Here is a 23305-nt window from a genome sequence, read left to right as displayed (position 1 = left end):
GTCAGAGGTTCCTGTGCTTCAAAGACTTTGGCGTACACAAACCACGTTCCCAGAGACAATCATAAAGCTGGGAAAATCAGTTTATGAATTTTAGGAGCTGGGGAACCCCACTGACCTCACTTTGGTGGTCATTATTGCCCGGTTTCCCCTTTCTGTAGATTAATAGAATGTGGGGTGTTAGCATGGAATCAGCAGCAAGTCATCCTCTGCCCCTCACAATGGAGAGAACTGGGTTCTTTCTGATTATAAAACTGTTATGAAGCTCATTGTTAAAAAAAAAAGTCTCTCTATATATGATATATATCAGAGTAACCAGTGTTAGTGTCTTGCTTTACATCATTTCAGGTATTTTCTTTTTCTCTGTACTTTTTTTTAAAGATTATGCTATACATAGTTGTGCAACTTTTTTTTTCATTTAATAGATCAGATATCTTTCCATGTCAGTAAATAGAAATCTCAGAATAACTTTAATAATTATACACTTTTGTGTTATCCAGAAGGTAGCATAATTTATTTAATCAATTTCCTATTTTAACTTAATTTGAAATGACACAAAACTGACACAGGCTGAAAACATTAGATTAAATAATTCCCACAAGCCCTTTCCAGTTTCCCCAACTGTTGACAGATTATCACATCTGCCTTTTCATCCTCTGAACCTAGGCATGTTGATCTCCCCTGAATAATTTGTGGGCTAGTTGCTGATGTGGTTCTTATTGTCTTTTAACACCTTTGTGAATTTTCTAAAGAGAAGGGTGCATCCCCTTACACCACAGCGTAATAATCGGAATCTGGAATTCGGCACTGCAGTCCGACCACTGCCCGGTTCTAGGACCATTCACATTTCGCCAGGTGTCCCCAGAACACCTTTTGTGGGTCCAGAATGAATTCAAGAGGAAGACTGAATCCAGGTGGTGCGTCTGGTTGTCGGTCCTCCTCGGCTTCCTTCAGACTAGAGCATCTTTCAGCCTCTTGTCTGTCACAACTTGGGGTTCTGGAGAAGTCCAGTCTAGTGACTGTAGAGTGCACCTCAGTTTGGTTTCTTCTCATGGTTCCTCATAGCGAGACTCCCCAGAAGGCCGTACGTTTTTGGTGAGGATCTCAGAGGATATTTAAACGATCCTGCATTCTCCTTTTTCCACAGCATCAGGAGGAATGCAATGCCAGTCTGTCCCTTTCCTGGTGAGGTTGATTTTTATTTCATTTGTGGTATTTTTCAGTTCTAAGATTTCCTTGTGGTGATTCTTTGTATTTTCCATTTCTTTGTTGACTTCTTTTTCCATTTCTTTCAAGTATCTTCACATTTGGTTGCAGACACATGTATGATGACTGCTTTAGAGAATCTGTCAGAGAATGGCGGCATTTCTGACATCTCAGTGCTGGCATCTATGCTAAGTCCTGAGGTCTTTGCCGTTTCTGGTGTGGAGAATGATGTGGGGTTGAAACCTGGACTTTCAGGTGTGTGGTTGTGGGACTCTGGATCTCACTGAAGCCTCCTGTTTCCCCTGGGTGCTTCTGACACCACTGTGGAGGAAGGGCTGGGGCAAAGCCTCCATGACACCTGCTGGGGTGGGGGCGGGGGTGGCAACAGCTCCTCCTCACTTGGCCTCCCCGACTCAGTGGGCAGGGTGGTCCGACTCCCCTGGGCCTTTTCTGACGTCAGCCCAGTGAGGAGGGGAGGGGTCCTCATAACTGCAGGCTGGCCTGGAAGTCCAGGCTCTCCTTGTGACCTCACTGACCCCAGGTAGAGGTGGGGGCAGGACAGTGCCCTGCTCAGCCTCTGAGACCTCGCCCCAGCGGGACATGAGCTTCCATAGCCTGGCCAGGTGCAAGTCTGGGCTGCTCATTGGGCCTCAGTGGATGGGGAAGGTTGGGCCCACGGTTTTACCTGTGGCAGTGGTTGGGCAGAGGTCATTGTTAAGAGTTTTCAATCTCGCTAGGCTGCCCTTTTTTGGCTCTGTGGCCAGAGGGGACAGGCTTTGTTTGTTTTTATGTCTGTGTCCCCTGGTGTTCCAGGTGGTGGCTCTTCCAGAACTCACTTTGGGATACATGAAGTCAAAGAAAAAATCCCCAAGAAGTCACCACATTGTCGTCTGAGGGTCCCAAGTTCCCTAGCTGATCTGCACTCTGATCTTGACCTTGAAGAGTCCTGTGTTCATTTCGGCACGTGCAGGCTTCTTAGGCGTGTTTAATGGGGGGAGTAGGGAAAAGTATTTGCAATCATCTACTTTATTTTTCTGAAAGTGAATGTCCTAGGGTTGTTAATTTTTATCTCTTGGTTAAAGTGGCATCTGCCACATTTTGACACTGAAAAGTTGATGTGTATTTTCTACTTTTCAGTGAGTAAAGGCTCTGTGGCGAGAGCTAGTGGGGCCATGTACCTGTCCTGTTTCTCATTAGACTTGTACCATCTGGCTTTAGTGCCCATGGATGATTCTTACCTGAAGCAATGGTGGTGATGATGGGTGCCAAGTGGTGTTTGGTTTGTCCATTCTTCTGCATTTCTTGGTTGGCATTGTGCTGGAAGATAGCTTTCCCTCCCTCTCATCCATTTATCTGTCTCCATCAGGACACTGGGTTCTTGTTTGACTCAGTGTCTTGGAATGCATTGCTATTATTATTACTGGGGATTGAATCCAGGGGTATTCTCCCACTGAGCCAAATTCCAGCACTTTTCATTTTTTTATTTTGACACAGGGCTTTGCTAAGTTTCTGAGACTGGCCTTGAACTTGTGATCCTCCTGCCTCAGCCTTCTGAGTTGTCTGAATTCCAGGCATGTGCTGCCATCTTGATGCTCAAATTGTACCAGATTTGGCTTCATGTTGGCTGTCTGGTCTGTGAACTGATAATCTATTTATACAAATTCCCATGAAAACACAGCCAATTCTGACTTGATACCACAGGATTTATTTCTAGTCTTTTCCTTGTCTGTATGTGCGACTCTTTTCTCCACTGCTGAGACCCTTGCTTCTGTTTTCTATGTTTACTTTCGTGCTTAATCTCCTTGCATGGAGTCAGCATCTCGGCCCTGTGTGGCACATCCTCTCTACTGTGGCATGGCCGGCTGAATCCCCTGGGCCCAGCAATGGATGAAAAAAACAAAACTCCTCTAAATAACAGGCATTTAGAGAAGACATACGTGCCAGAGGAAGGGTGTAGGAGAACAAGCTGCTTTCTCCTGCACTCCCACACGGCCATGGTGGGCACAGAAGACCGCGTGACCTCAGGAGGTGTGGGGCTCCTCCCCACCAGCAGTGGTGAATTCAGCAGTCATCACCAACGGGTGTCCTCTGGTCCAGGTCAGTTCTGACTCCACCAGTTACAAGTCTAGGCCTCTGGAATTTCTGACCAACTGGCTACAACTCGGGGGTCCCATGACCCCACCTCAAGTTTGGCATGTGGGCTACAGTGGCTCACAGAACTCAAGGGATTATGATACTTACAAGTTCACCATAGAGATGTTGTAAGAGCTGGAAGTAAGTGGGCAGAGAGGTGTGGAAGAGTCCCGGGCACAGAGCCCTGGGTGCTTCCTCCTGAGAACTGGGGCGGGTCACCCTCCTGGCACACAAGTGCCGTCTTCCCGGGGACCTCCCTGTGTGCAGCTGTCTGGAAGCTCTCCAACCCTGTCGTTTTGGGATTGCATGGAGATTGTACGGATAGGCATGACCTGTGCAGGGATGGCCGAGTGCAAATGAGGCTGGGTGGGAAGGGTGTGGGCCCGTGATGACCGATGGGCAGGGACTCCAGCAAGTCCTGTCCGGGCTGTAATTCCACATTCCTGTCCTTCATGTGTGGGGCAGGACCCCTTCTGAGGTGTGCAGGGTCTTATCTCCCAGGCAAGGGAGGCCACAGGTTCTTCATGGCCAGATACAACGCAGATTAGTCTCCGTGATCTGCCTCGGGGAAGAGAAAGTCGAGTTTTTATGGCCTGCCTTTGGGAGGAAGTCATGAGCCAGGAACCGTGGACAAAAATTATACAGAGGAATCACAGTATCACAGAGGAGTAAATAACTTTAACTCCTTCTATTTATTGATTTTTGTTGTTTTGTTTTGTTTCGTGGGTGCTGGGATTAAACTAGGACCTTGCACGTGCTGGGCGAGGACTCTACCCTTGAGCTATGCCCACTCTACTGACATTTTTTTGAGTAACATTTTCAAATTTGGTAACACTTTTGCTTTTAGGGCTTATTTTTATTTTTCATCTTTGTGAATTTGGCAGCTTAAAAATGGTATGTGGCTATGGGTTCGAGCTAGTGTTGCAATTATTAATAAAATGAGGTCGAACTTGTTTCCAAATGCTTCCTGACCATCCCTATCACGTCTGCGAATCGCCTGTGCCCTTTGCTCACTTTTCTGTTGTAATATTTGTCTTGATCTGTAAGAATCGCCATTAAGATATCAGCCCTTAATCTATCAAGCAACTGGTGCTTATTTATTTTCTGTAGAGTGTGTGTCTGAGGCTGTTCGACACAGAGTGGGTGCATTTTTGTGTAGTTAAATGCTCCAGCCTTTCTTGTCGTGGTGTCTACCTGGATGTGGAGACACCGTTCCCACGTGGTGCTTAGGCAGTTATTTGCCTAAATTTGTGTCTGTTGGTTTTTGTCAGTTTCCTAGTTCATCCTGCCTGTATTTTGGTACAGCACGTACTAGGGATGGAGTGACCTGTTGTTTTGATATGGATTCCAAGGCGGTCACCCAGGTGAAGTGACTTCAGACGTGTGGCGTGTGTCCCTGGTGCACTCGGGCTGTGGGGCTGTTACCCCACTCCGCCCACGTCTCCGCCCACATCTCCACCCACGTCTCCGCCCACGTCTCCGCCCACGTCTCCGTCCTGTGTTAGGCAATGCACAGCCTCGGGTCTGTCTCTCTGCTCTTTTTTCTATTTCAAGGTTTTGGCTCCTATATGCAACTATATTTGTGTCTGTAGCTTAAAAACGTACCAGAAGGATTCAACCTCCCTCAGGACTCTTTCTTCCCCGGAAGCTTCCCAACTCTTTTGCACCCTTTTTTTTTTTTTTCAAAATCGGCTTCAGAATTATTTTGCCATGTTAAGTAACATATTCACCTGCTGAGAGAGGCAGATTCAGCAAGCCTTAATGCTCAGAAAGCAGTTAGATCTGTAGCTGGCAAGGTAAATGGTCTATGAAGTTAATTATTATTTTTAAGTGACAAAAGTCCAACTCAGGATATTCTTTTTTTTTTTGCGGGGAGGGGCGAGGGTGGGGGGGAGTTTATTGATTCATGTGACTGACAGCTCTTGGCAGAATGGGGCCCAAAGGGTTAGGTGGTGGTCTTCTCCCCATGGTGGACCCTGCCTCAGAGCTTTGCAGCCCCAGAAGGAGGAGAGCATCTTCCCTGGCTCTAGCTGGGGAGTTGGAGTAGCTTCTAGCAGGTCTCCCTTTCTGAGCCCAGCACCTGGCCGGGACGAATGTGCCAGCTGCTGCTCCAGTGATCGTCCCCAAGGGGTGGCCCTGGCACAGGCTGTCCTTAGGAGGAGTGGTCCTGTTGTTCTGGGAAAACTGGAAAGAGGAAACAGACGCTACCACGTTTTCCCGTTTTATGTTCCCGAGGGACTTCTTTGCCTCCGTGTTGGTCCATCTTATTAGTGAGCCCTATCAGAAAAGGAAAAAGGTCGTGTTGCTCCTCTTGGGCTTCTCCCATCACGCCCCTCAGTCATTTTGGAGATCCCGGAAACCTCCTGGGTTGGCTGTGCAGGGAAGGCCCAGTGCTAGGAATCAGGCCTTCACTGCTCATGGAGTGTGAGATCTGGACAAGACTCCCAGGAGGACGCGTGGACCGGCCGCCCCAGCCGCTCCCTGCCTGTTGTCACAGGGCCAGGGTCCCCTTCACTAGGTGCAGATTCAAGGGGCTTGTACGGGTGTGGAAGATAACGGGGCTGTGGATGTGAGCCGTGGCACAGCGCTCGCCTAAAGCACACCAGGCCCTGGACTCCATCCCCAGAAGTAAGGCCAAAAAAAGAGAAAAATAAGCAGCAGCTGCCCCCGACTGTGTTGGGCCTTGAGACTTCACCGCAGCAGTCGTCAGCAAAGTGCACGCTCTTCCTAGGGACACGTGGGATGCTAGGCCACATAAGGAGCCTCTGCACCCAGCTTCCAGGTAGCAGAAGCCCTGGGGTCCGTGGAGGAAGCTGGGCCACGTCAGTCTCAGAGCCGGGGCTGGAAGCACCGTCTGTGTTCTAGCCCCAGCCTGCAGGCCATGAGGGAGTCGGAATGGAACTGAGCGAGCCCTCCACCCAGGATGATCCTTGGAAAGGAAACCTGCGCCATCTACTTTCACACCATTTTAAAGGGAAAAGGGTGTTTCTGTAACTCTGCGGAAACACAAAGTACACAGTCCTTCACGAATGCACAAGTAGCAGCTACGAGCCGATGCGTACGTGTGTGGATACCCATGGTATATACGGCTAGCTACCTAATCTAATCTCCCTCTGTATTTCTCATTTCTCTGTGGGCCACTGAAAATCACCCACCGGCTCTGGGCCAGTGAAATAGCTTTCGGGAAATCTTGCTCTATTGGGTAGACAGAAAATGAAAGGATCATGTCATCTGCATGTATTTAAGTGATGGAATTAGGGGTGATTTTGTTTCTCATTTTATAAAGTAAGATGAATTATCTATACTAATATCTCGTCTTAAAAAGGTATGTTTAGAATATAAAGACTTTTCTAACACACAGATTTAGAGGAAATAAAATTATAATGTGCTATCACTAAAAGGTTATGTTCTTCATAGGTTAAAGTCTTGGTTTAAGTCAGTTAAGATGCTAACAAAACTCATGAAGTAAGCTCTGTGGATTCAGTAATAGAGAAACAGAATAGATTATCTTTAATATTCTCCAAATTTTTATGAATTGATACGTTTTTCAGCTCTGTAGTTATGATAATGAAACTGATTTGACTAAAATAATAATGCTAAATTTTGATAGTTTGGGTGTAAGTATTCAATCATTTCAACTAATATTCCTTGTTTCACAAGTTATAGTGGATAGATGCACTTGCAGACAATTTAAAAAATGCTTTTTAAAATTTTTTATATATTTTTATTTGTTTTAATTAGTTATACATGACAATAGAATGCATTTTGATACATCATACATAAATAGAGTATAACTTCTGAATGCTTTGTTTTTAATGGTAGTATTTAAATAAAAGGTCAGAATTATTTTTCAAATAGTGTCTTATTTGGGACAAATATTTAAGATACTGACTCAAATTTCAATTGAATCTGTGGCTCTTTCTTTCCAAAATTATTCTCACATATCATTAGGAACTAGCTTTGAACATAGGATTGCCAGACTTAGCAAATAAAAATATGAAGCACCTAATAAAATTCAAATTTCAGATAGACAGTTTGTAATTTTTAGTATTGGTAATACTTGAAACATATTTGCATACAAAAATTATTGTCTATCTGAAATTCACATTTCATGGGACATCTTGCACTTTATATGGCAACCAGATTTGGGAAGAAATTGGGGGTGAAAATCGGCAAATTTTCTTAAATTTTATGAACAATATTAAAGTATAACCAAATTATAAGTTTATAAAATTCAAAAAATAAGTACTCTGCTACAAGAAGAATTTTCAAATTCTAGCTTAAATTACTGGATAACCAAATAGGAATATATTACAAGATTATAACTTATTTTAAGAGTGTGCTTTACCCACTGAGATCTTCATTCTTTTTTTTCGGTTTGAAAGTGGCATTGTAGCAGAATCATTAAATAATTCCAAAAGTAGTGTGACTGCAATGTTTATAAGTTGACGAATGAGTTCCTGAAGTATGTAGTCAATCAACATCAGAAACCTGAAAGCTGTTTCTAATAAATGCCGATATGTAGGCAGCTTGAAATGTGTTGTGCCATCTTCAAATGACTTTGATTCAAAATATTCTCTAATTTCTTTCTTTTCTGCAACCTACAATTTAATAAACAATTGAGAACTGTAAAAAAAAAAAAAGAAAGAAAAGAAAATGAAAGGAGGTAAAATTTAAATAGGTGAGTTTTGCTTTTTAATTAGCCTGCTGCTGCTCGCCGGGAAGGGACCTGAAGCGATGGTGCACCGCAGTGTGTTGTCTCGGTGGAGCAGGGATTGACATCCCTGATTGACAGCCCAGCCAATGGGGCCTGCATTTCCAAGGCTGCTGGCTGTGGCCCCCTAATCTCTGTGTTTTCCTGCTCCCCAGCTGCTACTGGAACACCAGGATGCATACCAGGCTGGGACCGTGTTTCCTGATTCTTTTTACCCCAGCTTCTGCAAAGGAGGTAAGATGACGGTGTGTAGGCGGAACCACGTGCTTCCTGCTGGGAGAACAGGTGTGGACGTGACCTAAGGAGACGTGACAGCACAGCGTGTCTTCCGGGCTCCTCGGTCAGTGACGTGGGTCACAGGTTGTTGTTGTTTCCATTTACCCAACACTCACCTGCTTGAGGATGGCCGTGCTGAAAACCTTAGCTGTGTTTTGATGCAACCCATTCCGAGCAGCCTCACTTGCTTCAGTGCTTTGTGGCCCCGGAGAAAACATTTTGCAAGAGATCAGAAGGTCTGAGTTTGTGTTCCTTCTGTGCTGCCTCTCAGTCTGTGACTTAGAAAAAGTCCCTTCACGTGGCGTCAGTTTCTGTGACTCTAATGTGGCAGTGACAACACCTGCCCTGCCTCTTCACTGCCCTGGTGCTGGTGCTCACACCGACTTCTCTAGGTGCTGTGCAAATCGAAGGTGGTACGTCCATACGCTGGACGTGGACTGTGCCCATCAGGCCCCACAGGGCACAGTGGCACACTCGGGCTGAGTCCTTGGTGGCCTTTAACAAGGTGCTGTTCTCAAAGGTGTGGGCAGGATGTAAGGAACAGCAAGGAGAGACTACCAGAACCGTGGACAAGAGGGAGTGTGGTAGGCAGGTGGTGTGGCAGGAGGAGGGCCTTCAGCCCAGGGTCAAGGCGGCCCTTGGCAGCCCGTGGAAGGGGAGCTGGGAGCATAGTACGCCAGCCTCTCTCCTCCTCTCCTCTGACCTCCTGCTCTTCCCACTAGCCAAACCCAACCGAAGCCAGGGGACAAGGAAGTCAGTTGAGCAGGTAAGGTTGGAGTCACCAGTAGGAAGGAGATGGAGAGAGGATCTGGAGGGATGAAGGAGAGCCATCCAGCTCACTGGGACGTTGTGCTCTGGTGGAAACCATTTCAGTGTTTCAGGATCATCCGTTGTTATTTTTTAATACAGTGATAATGTCTTTTAGGGTCAATGAAATGCTTAGGGGTGACTTGGTCCCATAGTTAGTATCCCAGACAGCTAAGCTGTATATTTATCATATTTATAAGAATTTCTCTGTTTCTGTGTCCCCCCACACCCTGTGGTGGATTTGGGGACCACCTGGGACCTCGGGCATGCTAAACAGGTGCTCTACAATGGAGCCACACCCCACCCGTCGTGTTCCATCCTTTTATTTTGCCCTGGGGTATTGTAATTCTCCTTCTTTCGAATCCCATTTCTAGTTTAGCATTTCCCAAACGGTATTCATGAGAGCTTGACTGTTCTTCACATTTTAACAGCCCCTTGATTTTTTTTTTTGGGGGGGGGGGACTTGGGGTTGAATCTAGGGGCACTTAACCACCAAGCTACATCCCCAGCCCTTCTTCCAAGGCTGCTGGCGCTGGCCCCCTGATCTTTGTGTTTTCTGTTCCCCAGCTGTTGCTGGAACACCAGGATGCGTATCAGGCTGGGACCATGTTTCCTGATTCTTTTGAGACAGGGTCTTGCTAAGTTGCTTAGGGCCTTGCTAAGTGCTGAGGCTGGCTTTGAACCCTGGATCCTCCTGCCTCAGCCTCCTGAGCCACTGGGATTACAAGTGTGCGCCACCACACCTGGTAACAGCCCCTCAATATCTTAAACAAAAATAAAAAGTAGTTTTTTTGTCCATTAAGTTGAAAAACATTGCTTAGTGTGTGCCATTTTAGAGACAGACAAAACACATGGAGTTCTGAGTAGAAAAGGAATCCAACTCTGGCATCTTCTCTTTTCACCAAGTGACATACATTCTCTTATGTAAAGATTGGGAGCAGTGTAGGACCCATACATCCAGAAGGTCAGCTAGACAGAAATACAAAAGGCACAGCGGTGACAGGGAGTTCGAACATGGATTCCTCTCGGGCTTCCGGAGTTTTCCTACGTTGTCCCTTGTCTCACACGCATCTCTCCATTGTCCTCATCTTTCCTTTGATCCCTGTCATCTTTTGAAAACTCTTAACCTCCTGAGATGTTTAGTTGCCAAAGAGAAGAACTTTGCTTCTGTGCTCACCTTTGCTCACTCTGCCTAACGTTGAATAAATAGTCACGGTGACAAGGACAGCTGGCTTCAACAGGACGAGAAGCAGCCCCGTGAGCCCTGGGTGGCTGCCAGGAAGCTGAGCACAGAGGAGCTCTGGTCCCGCACAGGGCTGGCTGGGGGCCGCCATTACCACGCCCCTGGGGTCTCCCTGTCTTCCAGCCTGCGTGCTTCATGGAGGGCCAGCGAGCTCTGGCCCATTCGGATAGGCGGACGGCCTTCCACAGCACTGCTGCTGTGCTTAATTCTGGATTTTTATTGTATCCTGGGAGCAGGAAGCATTTACTTTTTCATCTTTAGGAAATCTATTGGAGCAGCTCAAATTCCTTAGTTCCAACTTTGAAAATCATTTTCAGAAAAACTAATGACTTAAACTGATATTTATTTTTTTATTTTGGTCACCAGCATTAAAAAAAGTCTGAAGTGAGGAATCTGAGCTCAGGAGGGTTGCTTCCAGGTGCCCTGTGACTTTGGCACCCTGTGAGGACTCTATGGCACTGGGGAGTTCAGATAGGCCCAGCTCCTGTCTTTGCGCCCTCCTGCGGGGCGTGGGCGACGTGGGTCCCCCGGGTCTGCTCCAGCGAGGCCTGCAGGGAATAGCCACTGGATCCTGTGACAGCTAATGGCACTGTCATGAATCTGCCGAAAGCCTTCGAGGATCTGCTTGTGTTCCTTTGAGCTCTCGGGGAGGTTGGTTATGAGGGACAAAGATGATATTTAAAACTCCCCAAGAGAGAACGCGTCTCCTCTGGGGGTCTCCTCTGAGCAGCCACCGGAGAAGCACGGGGGCCCCGGGGAATGAGGGGAAGGGACACGGCAGCCCAGGGGTGGTGGTGGGGGATTTGACTGGGACCCTCCGACTTGGGGAGTCCAGAGCCCTGCTTTTGTTTTGTCAGGAAAATACCACGACGTGTCTGAGAGTACTCACTGGACCCCGTTCCTCAATGCCAGCGTTCATTACATCCGCGAGCACTACCCCCTGCCCTGGGGGAAGGTAGGCGCCACCCTCTACTCCCGAAGACGTGCACCCACCCCTGCCAAGACCCCTCCCGTGACAGCTGTTCCCCGTTGCACCTCCAGTGCCTGGGCCACCACAGGCCCCTTTTCATACGTGAATTATAAGTCATGGAAAAGTTTGGGGTATGTAGTCGACTGTGTTGCCCCCACTGGTGATTAATCCGAAAGTAGTTCCAAGACACTATGAAACATGTCAAAAAGTTCTGTGTAGTTTTTAGTAGCCAGAACAATGTGCCCACCTTTAATTTTTTTGTTAAGACCCTAAAAATTAAAATAAATTCATATTTAAGCGATTTTTATAGGACACTGGTGCAAGATGAGGCAGACACAGATGACTACAATCTGCTTATTTGGCAGGACACAGAGAAATTGGTGGCTTTCTTGTTTGGGATCACCTCCCACATGGTGGCAGATGTCAGCTGGCACAGCCTGGGCATTGAACAAGGGTTCCTCAGGACCATGGGCGCTGTGAGTACCCGTCTCTCTGGCTGGTGACTCTAGAGAGTGCTGCCTTCGTGCCCGAGATCAGACACCTCAGGCTCTTCAGATGCCACGTGGGCGTGAGACTCGCTGCCCAGAGCGCTGTTTGGCAGAGCTCCATCTTTCCTAGCCCATCGTTCATGATGCCCAGGTGACGCCAGCCGCAAGGGCAGGAGGGCACGGGCACTGAGCATGCAGCAGGTTTCGGTCCTGGTTCAGTTTATTCAAGCCCATCTCAAGAAGGACTCGAATCCCTGCTGCTTGGCTCTGCTCGAGACTTGTAGCTCCACTTTCTCTTTTCGGTTTTCCATATGAAATGCCCTATCTGATCATGACCTTCCCTGGCGACTTTGCTCCTGAAAGGCCTATCTGGCCCCTAACGGAGACTAACTCCTTTTGTTGGAGGCGACGTTGGACTGCTAGATTTTGCAGGTACCAAGTCGCTGTGTCCCAGCCTCTAAGCAGCTAACCACTGCCCACAGCGGGGTTGGTGTGACACTTGAGTCCCTCCCGAGGCTCCGGGTGGTCGGTTCAGCTGCGGCCCCCACTGCCCGCCGGCTTGCGGGCGGAGGGTTTGGGCTACAGCTGGGTCTTGACCAGATGCTTTCTTTTTTCCAGATGGACTTTCACGGCTCCTATTCTGAGGCTCACTCGGCCGGCGACTTTGGTACTGCTGGTTTGCTTTTGTGGATTCCTTTCTGGGGTGGCCACGCTTCACTTGTAGTGAAATCATTCCTGGACTCTGGATGTGTGTTCTTCTACGTCTCCCGTGGCCAGGCTTCACTGCCTTCTGTTCGACATCGCAGTTAGTTTAGAGTTACAGGCGCACCTCGCCCCACAGAGATTTCTAAATAACTGCGTCCGGGTTTTTATTGTTGTTGTTATTTTAAATAAAACAGGCATTTTTGTCATTGACTTTTCATAATTTTAGAAAAAGTTTTCTTTTATATTGAATTAAAATGTATTTGGTTTTGTCTTCTAATTTCCTATACTTCATCTTTTGACTGATAAATTTCATCCGTTTTCTGTGCTAAATTCCCATCCACAGAGGTAAATGGTGTTAGTTTAAAAGAACCCTTATGGTCCGTCTTTCCTTAAAATGAAATAACAACAACAAAAATCTTTGGTTATGTGGATGACTCTTAATTCATATACTTCTTAATTCATATACTTTTCATTAGCTAAGATTTTAAAATTCATTTATTGATCAATCAATCAATAGGCTTTTAATTTTGAGACAGGTCTCCCTAAGTTGCCGAGGCTGCCCTCAAACTCTGTCTTCACTGTGATTATAGGCACATGCCACCAGGCTCAGCTGGCTAAGATGTTTTAAAAATTGCTTTTTCCTAGCTGCATATGGTAGAGCACACCTATAATCCCAGGGATTCAAGAGGCTGAGGCAGGAGGATCACACGTTTGAGGCCAGAGAGACCGTGTCCCAAAATAAAAAGGGAGGAACCAGGGATGAAGCTCAGTGGTAGAGCACCTGGGTTCAATTTCTAGTACAAAAAAAAAAAAAAAATTCTTACTGAAAGGCATGCCTTTACCTAAAAGAACACATAACGATGAGAAGGAGCATTAGCTGGTTTGGAACTTGTGTGGACAGTAGGGTGCTATGTTATGACTGATCTACCAAGTGTAAATATTTTTTTCATACCGCAGGAGGAGATGTGCTGAGCCAGTTTGAATTCAATTTTAATTACCTCGCACGCCGCTGGTAAGAGCAAACCAGATACTTTCAGTTACGTGCTCCCTAAATAGCATTTAGGATCTTTCTTTAAAAACATCATTGACAGTGTAAGTTGAAATCGTCTGCATTTGTAGTTTTTTAAGTTCAACTTTTAATCGCCACATAATAACTGTTCCTGTTTGGGGAGCGGTGTGATGTCCTGGTACCTGCATATGCGTGCACAGTCACATCAGGGTGGTCGGCATGCCCGCCACCCCAGACGTGTGCATTTACTGGTGAGGCCACTCACTATGTGCTGTTGACTGTAGCCGCCCCGCCGCACAGAGCCCAGTCCCCGGTGCCATTCTTAGAAATTTTCACTATTGCTATGGATTTTTGTGGACCCCTTTATTAAATTAGAGAAATTTCCATCCATTTCTCATTTATTAGTAATTTATTCATAAATTAATATCAGATTGCATTGAATTTCTACATTGGTTGAAATGTTTATTTCTTATTAATATAGTGAATTATGTTAATTTATTTGCTCCTATTAAATCAACCTTCTTGCCTGGAGAACAAAACTAATTTTTTTCATGATATGTCATTTTTTTTTTTTTAATGTACATTGCCCGTCTCGTTGCTGTTTGGGGTTTCTGCATCTATGATTGTGAGTGCACTAGTATGGTTGCTTAATTCTTCCTTCTGTTCTTTTTTGGTTTTGGTATCCAGGTCATACTGACTTCATAAAAGCAGATGGGGACTGTTCTTTTGTATTTTCAGGAAGCTTATGTAAGATTCAAACTTTGATCCCTTGAATGTTTGATAGAATTTACCTATGAAGCTCTCTAGTCCTCTTGTTTTTTTCTTTTTGGACTTTCAAAAAGTTTTTCTAATAGTTATAGGACTGTGGAGTCTTTCAGTTTCTTCTTAAGGAGTTCTTTGCTTTTCTAGGGCTTTTTCATTTCATCTGGGTATTTAGGTATTTTGGCATAAAGTTGTTCATATATTTTCCTTCTTTCTCCTGTTGTGTTTATACTTATGTTCCCTTTGTTATTCATAATGCTATTTGTTCTGCCTCTGCATATATTTAAGCAATCTTCTATATTTCTCATTTTTATTCTAAAGAATAAACTTTACTGATTCTATTATATGTTCATTTTCTCTTTTGTTATTTTCTGCTTATATTTTCTTCATTTTACCTTTATTGGACTTGTGTGAAATTTATTGAGTCTTAATTTATAACCGAGAATATGGTTAATTTTTGTAAATACTCCATAAGACTTTGAAATAAATGTTAATTCTTCAATTTTGTGTTTAATATAAATGGTTATGCTTTTGAGCTCCTACTTATTAAGTCTACCATTCAAATCACAAGACTTACAAGTATTACTAAGATATTCTTACTGTCAGGTTATCAGGCTGATCTAATGATCACTGAGAAATTTGTGTTAAAAATCTGGCCTTGTGATGGTGGATCTTCCAGTTTCTCCCTGTTCCATCAGTGTTTGCTATAAATACCTTCACGTTCCAGTCTTACTCTTTTTGAATGGGTGCACAGTGATCATGCAGAATGGTGAGTCTACGGGAGCATGTCCGCACACACCTGGGACTGTCACCCCATCAAGTCCACCTCCTGTTGTGGCTGCCCTCCTACCTTCCTGACCCCGTTGACTCCAGTACGGCGACCTCCCTCCTTTCATGGTGCCCGCCTCCTCCCCAGCTCTCACATCTGAGAGGAAACGTGATGCTTTTCTGAGTCTGACTTATTTCACTCACCACCGTCTCTAATTCCATCCACTGTCTGGAGAATGACCTGATTTTGTTCTTCTTTATGGTGAAGTCCCAGTGCAGATGTCTGCCCCCAGGTCTGGCAGCTGGTGAGCTGAACTTTCCGTCACCGGCAGTGCTTGTTGCCTTGATGCCTGTGTCCTCAGCTGGGCCTCTGGTGGACTGGCTAGCTTTTGGTCGTCCTCCGCGGTGCTTGAATCACTTCGGGCTTGCCTTGGGCTCGGGTTTCCTCTAGGGAGGGTTCGCCGGGGCCCCTGCAGGCCACCGAGGCCCCTTGATCACACTCAGCCCTGGGAGTCTTCCGACTAAGCAGGTCACGTGGTTGCGGGCAGCACCGTCCCGGGCAGCCTCGTGGGCCTGGGGGCTCAGAGGTGACACGTGGCTCCCCGTGTAGAGGGTGCGCTCCTCCCTCTCCAGGCCGGGGAGGTGACGCTGGGCTTCTGGGTTGCCCTGGGTGGTGCCGGTTTGCGCCGTCTCTCTCATGGCGGACACGTGGCCCCTGTTCCCTGGACGGGTGCAGAGCTCGCCTGTGGCCCGCTTGGGTGGCTCCTCTGCCCCATCTCCTGTCTCCCGCTGCCATCAAGCCCTCCAGTCCCAGCGCCTGGCGGCTGTACCCAGGCTGGCTGCTGCTGTCCTGCGCTTACCTCACTAAGCTTCCAGTTTCTATTTGTTTTTGGTCTTTGGAAAAGTTTTGCTTTCCTACTAGTTTAGTGATTCATTTAAACAAATATTCTTGGTTTCTTCTCCCCTCTGGCCTGTCAAGCTGTTGTCACTGGGAAGCCATTCCAGTGCTCTTATAAAAGAAAAAACGGACGTCCCAGCCCCTTCTTTCTTGCAAATATGATTCAGTTGTGTTCTATTGGTGGCGATTTTTGTCTTGTTAGATACGGTCTAAGAATTTCGAATTTATGATAAAAGATGGTTCAAAATTTTAAGATATTGATCTTTTCCAACTGAAATAACTAGTATCTATGAATCCAAAGCTGGACTTAGAATATGCAGCATAAAATAAGGAAAAACAAACTTCTCGAACTAGCATATTTTAATAAGGAGCTATATTTGGTGTTTTTTTAAAAAATGATTTTTGAGAATAAAAGCGGGAATACTTTAAAATCACTTCTTGAAATCCAAATTCACAAGATTAAACGCTCCTATTGTTATTTGTAGTTTTCAATATTTGTACCTTCATTAATATTTGATTAAGATACTGCTTGCTCTGCATCACTGAACAGATTATGCAACTTCTCTGTTGCCTCAACTTCCTCTCATGTGAAATGGGAACGTATTAGTACTCTCCACCAGGGTCACTGGTAGGAGGCTTGCAAAAACCTCTGCGTGGAATCTGGCTGTAGTAATCATAGGAAAACAGGAGCTGCTATTTCTGTTGGCATAGTCTTCAGCTTCAGACTCAAAATGTCTCTTATTTTATTCTAATGCATTTCTCAGGTATGTGCCCATCAAAGATCTACTGGGAATTTATGAGAAACTCTATGGTCGGGAAGTCATTACCAAAAATGTCATTGTTGACTGTACCTACCTCCAGTTCTTAGAAATGTGAGTATAACCCAGAGGAAGCTTTGCCTTGCATTTTAATTTCTTTCTTTTTAAAAAATTCTTAAATTTTGGGCACTGGAGATTGAACCCAGGGGTACTTCACCATTGAGACACATCCCCAGCCCTTTTTTATTTTTTAGACAAGGTCTTGCTATGTTGCTGAGACTGACCTCTAACTTGCAGTCCTCCTGCCTCAGCCTCCCCAGTTGCTGGGATTACGAGCGTGTGCCATGGTACCAGCTGCGTGGATCTGAGTGTGACTTTCTTACTGTGTTTCTGTGTTAGCTCCTGAGAAGGGTTTTGGATATCTGGATATGGCTTATTCAAAGGGAAATGCATGAGAGTAGATCCATGTGGAAGGCACTTTCCCTTCATTATTTGCTTCATTTCTCTACAGAAGCTGTGATTTACTGTCAAAATCATTGTTTCTGTTGCAGGTATGGAGAGATGTTAGCGGTTTCCAAGGTAAAGACTTCATTCCTCCACATCTCAAAGGTCTGCACGGGTGCAGGCACAGCCGCTTATTTACTTTCCTTTTTCTCTGCTGTAGCTTTATTCCACTTACTCCACCAAGTCCCCATTTTTGGTGGAACAGTTCCAGGAGTATTTCCTTGGAGGACTGGATGACATGGCGTTCTGGTCCACCAACATCTACCGGCTCACAAGCTTCATGCTGGAGAACGGGACCAGGTGAGTAGCCAGTGCTGTTCCTTACACCTGTCACTTCCTGCCGTGCTGCCTGTTCCCGGCCGACTCAGGCTTGCCACCTGAGCAGAGGAAAGCAGAACCCATCTCGGGAAGTGCTGTCTTCACCTGTGGGAGGAGGGAAAGAATGGAAACTGTCCCTCGAAGCCCTCCTGGTTCCCATCCACCTGGCTTGGCCGATGCCCCTCAGGGTTCAGGGACAGAGAGAGGGCTACTGCAGAAAGTGTGGGAGAGGCTACCTGTGCAGGTAGGAAGGATCACCACACCCCAGGGGGCGCCCTGCTGGGGCCAGCCCTCCCCAGCCTCTAGAGGGCGCTGCTGTGCGCGCTGTGGTCAGCTGACCACCTCTGGGGTTGAGGGTTGCAGAGCGTTCCTTGCCTAACTAAAAGAGCAGAAGCCGCCAGAACACCGGCCACACCCCCTGTAAACACTCTGGAAACCTGACAGCCGCCCAGAAGGCCCCCTGCTCCACCTAAGCCCTTTCCTCCTCTCCTGGCCGCGCTCAGGACAAGAGTCCACCAGAGACTCAGACTGGGACTCCTGCTCCAGGCTGCAGCCAGCCTTCAGACTCTCGGGGGACCTACCATGGCCATCCTGTGCTTGGCACAGCCCTGGCCCCGTGGGGCCGAGTGGAACAGCGGGGTTAGGTGGGAGGTGCTGGACGCAGCCCTGCCGCAGGGGCAGGGCTGAGCCGGGAGCCCTGCAGTGCCAACAGAGAGGACGGCAGGTGCTCCGGGCTGTGCTAGGAGGCCCAGGTGCTCAGCAGCTGGAATGGCCTCCAGAGGTGCGGCTCCAGGGCAGTGGACACTGGGGGGCTCTGGGGCCCTTGAGAACCTCTGCTGGTATTCACGTGGCCCGTCGTGATGACTCGTTGTGTTGATTTGAACGAAACTCCCTTTGATGCTAAGTCCAACCTTAAGCTGGTACCTAGTTAACCTGTTTTTATGAGTTGGTTTTTATGAGTTGGTAAGTGACCATTTGGCAGGATAATCTGACACAAATACCGTTTTAATAGGAAATAAACCTCAAGTTAAATTCCCAAGCCCTCCCTCTGCGACTGTGGGTTTTTAGATGCGTTTTTGGAGAGAGGATGGGTTTTGGAATTCGAGAGACCTGCCCCTGGCTAGTGAGTTATCTGGAGCAAATTGCTAAACCTCCCTAAGCCTCCGTGTAAAATGGGGACAGGGAGTATTCTGCCTTTATCATAGGGTGTGAAGGATGAATGAGCACAACTGCGTGAGGATTTCACGTGTAGCAAGCACATAGTGAATGTCAGCTACTATGGTTATAATTAGACGGAAGTCAGGTTTATATTGGAAGGATGCATAATACCTGGTCTTGTTAGACTGACCTGCATTTCCTCGTTTTATATCATCCATGGGAAACGATCAAGCTGGAAAACTTTTTTTTAATTTTAATTTTTTTATTTTGGTACAGGGATTGAACCTAGGGATGCTTAGTCACTGAACCACATTTTAAATTTTGAGGCAGGATCTCACTAAGTTGCTTAGGGTCTTGCCAAGTTGCTGAGACTGACCTTGAACTTGCAATCCTCCTGCGCCACTGGGATTCCAGGTGTTTGCCACCATGCCCAGCAGGAAAACATTTTTTGATACTTATTTTTGGTTTGTTTTTACATACAGGTAAGAAAAATGTGTTGCTAGACCTTAATGTTTTAACTAGGAAGAAATAAGAACAGATTTCTTGTCTCTTAATCTAAAACAAAATTCCACAAACTGATTATTTCTTAATATACACAGAGAAAATTTTGTCAGAATTTATGGGAAATTTGGAGAAGACTCCAAAGAGTACAAATAAATCCATGACAAAAAACAAAACAAATATCTTCCAACTTACTACTAAGAAGTTATTTTCCAGAACTCATATGCTATTTGAAACTTGGTAAATTTTTCTAAGGAAACAGTGAAATCCTGGCAGTTAGGTCCCTAACCAGAAGTCCACTTACTCACAGTGCACTTCTGTACTTTATGCCAACGTCGCCAGCTGCCGTCCGCACCCTAGTGCAGGAGCTGAGGACAGAACCACCTCAGTTCCACGCTGCCCCTAGACGGCCGGGGGCTCTGCCTGGGCTCCTCGGCCCCCCTCCGGCTTCCTTCCTGCCTGACTGCCACACAGCTCCACACTGTCCCTGCACAGGAGTCTTCCCTTTGACCCTCCTGGGCCGAGCAAGGGCTGCTTCCGTGGAGTCGGGGGCATGACCCTCCGGGAGGTCATCTCTACATGCTCAGAGGTCTCTCCACTTGTAAAAGGGAGGCTTCGTTTTCTAGTCGATTACTGAATTTGTAGAGGTTTTAAAAGAAGGAAATGGAACAATCCAAATGCATTTGGACATAAATGGACATAACTTGGCAGACATTTCACGAGCAACACACAGATGGAAGGGGTGGCTAGGGGGAGGCGCGAGTCTAAACTGATGGCCGTATGACCGTGTCACTTTCCGCAGTCCCTGAGCCATGCTATCTGGAAAGACCTGGGCTCCTACTTGGCCCAGTATGGCTTGGTCATGGACCCTTGGGTGTGGGCAGTTAGCACAGGGCATTCCCCTTCAAAGGTGGTTTCAGGTACCCCACTGGTTCTCAGAATTCACGCTTGAAAAGAAGATGGATGGAAAAATGCCCACCTCCTCTGTGTCCCCAGTGCCTGCGACCTGCCGGAGAACCCTCTGTTCATCGCTTGTGGCAGCCGGCAAAACCACAGCCATGGGTAAGTGGATTCCTCAGTCACCCAGGGGTGCCGGTGGAGGCTGGGAGCAAGAGTCTGTAGCCGGTGCCATGCAGGCTCACGTTGCAGCTCACCTGCTGCACTTTACAGCTCTCTGACTTCGAAACAAGTTGCTAACTTTTTCTGTTGAGCTGTAGCTTCCTCCTACCGCAAAATGGAGAAAGCATCCACACTCCCAGAAGGACAGTGTGGGTACGGGCCTGGAGGATGGGGCCTTGGCCCGCAGGGTGCTCACTAAGTGGTGGCTGGTGTTCCCATTGCTACCGTGACTATCGAGACTTAGAAACCCTGCCCAGAGTTCACCCTGAAGCAGTGTTTGTCAGTGAGCTGGGGAGTGGAGAAGCCTCTGGTCATTTCTGGGGCAGAGGCACCAAGGCTGTTGCGTAAGGGGCGTCTCTAGCTGGAGCCAGGTCCTGATCCCCGTTCATTCTTTCAGGAATGTCATTAGTAGAAATCAGTTTACTGCAACTAAAATGGAACAAAATAGTAGGCGTTAGCCCCCAGAAACTCTGGGGCACGGAGAGGGCACTGGGTGGAGGGTGTGCGCTTGGCAGGTGGCACTGAGCAGGTGATTGTCAATGCTGAGCCATGGGGAGGAAAGGCCAGGTGCTCAGTGTCCCACCCGGGCCCGGGATCTTTCCAGGAGGATGCGATGGCGCCACAGAGGTATTTTAGGATAAGTAAGAGTAAGATACTCAGAGGGCATTGCAACGAAAGACCCTAAGAAGAGCGATCTTGGCACTGCAGAAGAATTAATAGGCAGGGGGTTTCAGTTCCGCTAAGTTTATTTTAAGTAGGTGCTTAGACATTTTTCTCTTTGAGGTGGAGTCTTGCTGTCATGCTAGACGGGCCTTGAACTCACCAGTGTCGGCTGCAACCTCCCCGGTTGCTGTAGCTATAGGTGTACACCTCTGTGCACCCTCAGAAATCAGGTTTTTTAGAACAGATTGTTAAACCTCAGAAATGTGTTAAGAGATTTCGTGCAAAGATTTTTCTAAAAATTTTTTTGTCATTTCTTCTACCCTCGGATGTTAAGATGTGATCTTTTTTAAAAAAATGTTTTTTTTAGTTGTCGATGGACCTTTATTTAATGAATTTATATGTGGTCCTGAGAATTGAACCCAGCACCTCACACATGCTAGCGGAGCGCTCTACCACTGAGTCATAACCCCAGCCCAAGGTGTGATCTTTTAACCTGAGATTAACGTGACTTGGTGCTCCAACTTGGTCATTCAGGAAGTCCCTTGTCTTCTCAGTCTTAACCATCTTATTTCCATCTTTCAACAGCGCAAAAGTGCAGAAGATTGACTTTCACAGGAACGTGACCGTGTCCATAGGTAAAGATATTGCAAGAAACATCAACTACACCGAAAGAGGAGTGTTCTTCAGCGTGGACACCTGGACCCCGGTGAGAACCTTCTGCTCTTCAGGAAGAAGGGGAGCCTGCTGCTTCTCACGATAGGTGTTTGTAGCAACATCCCCGGGCAGTGACCCCAGGGCTGGGGCCTCTGTGGTTTGCCGTGGAGATGCCCTGAGACAGTCCAGATGGGCCTCTGGCCTTTGTCAAGCTGGAGGGGCCTCAGGGGCTGTGGGCACCTGAACCAGCCTGCTTTGGCCCTCGGTCAAGGCGTCCACATGGCCCGGCGCTGTGGGACTCAGGGCGTTCAAAGTCATCCACGGCGTGGTCTCACAAGTGACATGCTACCCTGGGGATATAAAATGAGAGAAATGGACTTTGGCCCTAGAAAATTCCAGTCTAATGTGAGTGACAAATGCAAAACTAGCCGCCTTGCGGCAGGATGACGGGTATCAGGGGAGGGACAGTTAGACGGCAGCCGGGCAGATTTCCCGGGGAGCTTATCAGGGAAGGCCGCAGGAGGGCGTGGGGGCCTCCATGGCAGGCAGGGTTTCAGCGAGAAACTCATTTTGGTGATGGGTTGGGGAAGTTCCAGGATGTTTGGAACCCAAGACACGGGATCAGGTGTGGCGTTCGGAGTGTGAGTGGTGCTTCATGGGGCCGGCTCTCGGCTTCGGGAGAAGGGGGTCCGCAGCTTCGAGAATGCCGTCGTGGGAGGTGGCAGGGCCCCAGGCTGCGTTGACTACCTGTCAGTCATGCGGAGGGCCCCTCGGTCAGGCTGTGAGAGCCCCTCCCCTGGTTTACTGCCGCTTCCCTGCCCTAAAATCCCTGATAATTTTGTAGTAAAGGGCTCTGCCTTTCCCTTCTGCACGGGGCTCCAAGAACCAGGTAGCTGGCCCTGGGCCTGGGCCCTGCCCAGCCCACATCATTTCGCCTTGGGTTTAGGTTTGTCTCCTTTGCAATTAAATGAACTGCACGAGGGGAGCTTTGTAGTCCCAGTGCCTGTCGCCACGCCTGGGCAGGGTAGGAGCTGAGGAGGTGCTTCCTCAGCGGGCCAGCAAGTGGGGCTGGCTCAGGAGCTGCCTGCGGCCTGCCAGCAGGATCACAGGGAACGCAGGAGGCCTGGCTCCCGCCGGCAGGGAGCTCGGGCCTGTGCTGTCCAGAGCCCGGGCTGGGGGTGCCCACACCACTGGCAGCTCTGCCCTGAGAAGGTCTGCGAAATCTCGTTTGCCTCGTGTCACTCTTGGGTGGGCTCAGTCGTGTCTGCACCTTGGATGGATCTAGTGCCCAACCAGCTTGCTCAGGGTCACTTCAGGTGGCATCTGTTTCTGCAGTAACCAGGTGAAGGACAACTTGGCATCCCAAGCTCAGGGGCTAGCCGGCCCCCAGATTCCCCAGCTCCCGGCACTCTGCCCACGGCCTCTCACGGCCCCCTGCCTGCCCAGCTGTCCCCCGGATTCCCCAGCTCCTGGCACTCTGCCCACGCCCCTACGCCCCCCCTAACTTCTGGAGACTCAAAGCAAAAACAGCAGCGTCTCCCTGCGGGTGAGGCTGAGGGTATTTTTGGCTTCCTGGTGTTACTCCGGTTCATTTGTTTGGGGAAAAAAAAGTATGTATACACAAATACCTTCTGGGTTAGGTTGCATAGGCTTG

The 23305-nt window shown here is 47.6% G+C and overlaps 1 protein-coding gene across 1 annotated transcript in view; it reads left to right on the top strand.

Annotated features, from left to right (window-relative positions):
- Positions 1-23305, top strand: part of Gpld1 (glycosylphosphatidylinositol specific phospholipase D1) — a 45050-nt gene that overhangs the window by 5678 nt on the left and 16067 nt on the right. Inside the window, exons 4-13 of the mRNA XM_047557629.1 lie at positions 8206-8284; positions 11234-11331; positions 11712-11822; positions 12453-12501; positions 13497-13551; positions 16741-16848; positions 17286-17313; positions 17399-17538; positions 20212-20277; positions 21583-21703. Of these exons, the coding sequence (XP_047413585.1) occupies positions 8206-8284; positions 11234-11331; positions 11712-11822; positions 12453-12501; positions 13497-13551; positions 16741-16848; positions 17286-17313; positions 17399-17538; positions 20212-20277; positions 21583-21703 (855 nt within the window). The remainder of the gene's footprint in view (positions 1-8205; positions 8285-11233; positions 11332-11711; positions 11823-12452; positions 12502-13496; positions 13552-16740; positions 16849-17285; positions 17314-17398; positions 17539-20211; positions 20278-21582; positions 21704-23305) is intronic.

Source organism: Sciurus carolinensis, chromosome 7, assembly GCF_902686445.1.
Source record: "Sciurus carolinensis chromosome 7, mSciCar1.2, whole genome shotgun sequence".
Classification (NCBI taxonomy): domain Eukaryota; kingdom Metazoa; phylum Chordata; class Mammalia; order Rodentia; family Sciuridae; genus Sciurus; species Sciurus carolinensis.
Note: the sequence above shows the minus strand (reverse complement) of the source record. Positions and strands in the feature narration are given on the sequence as shown.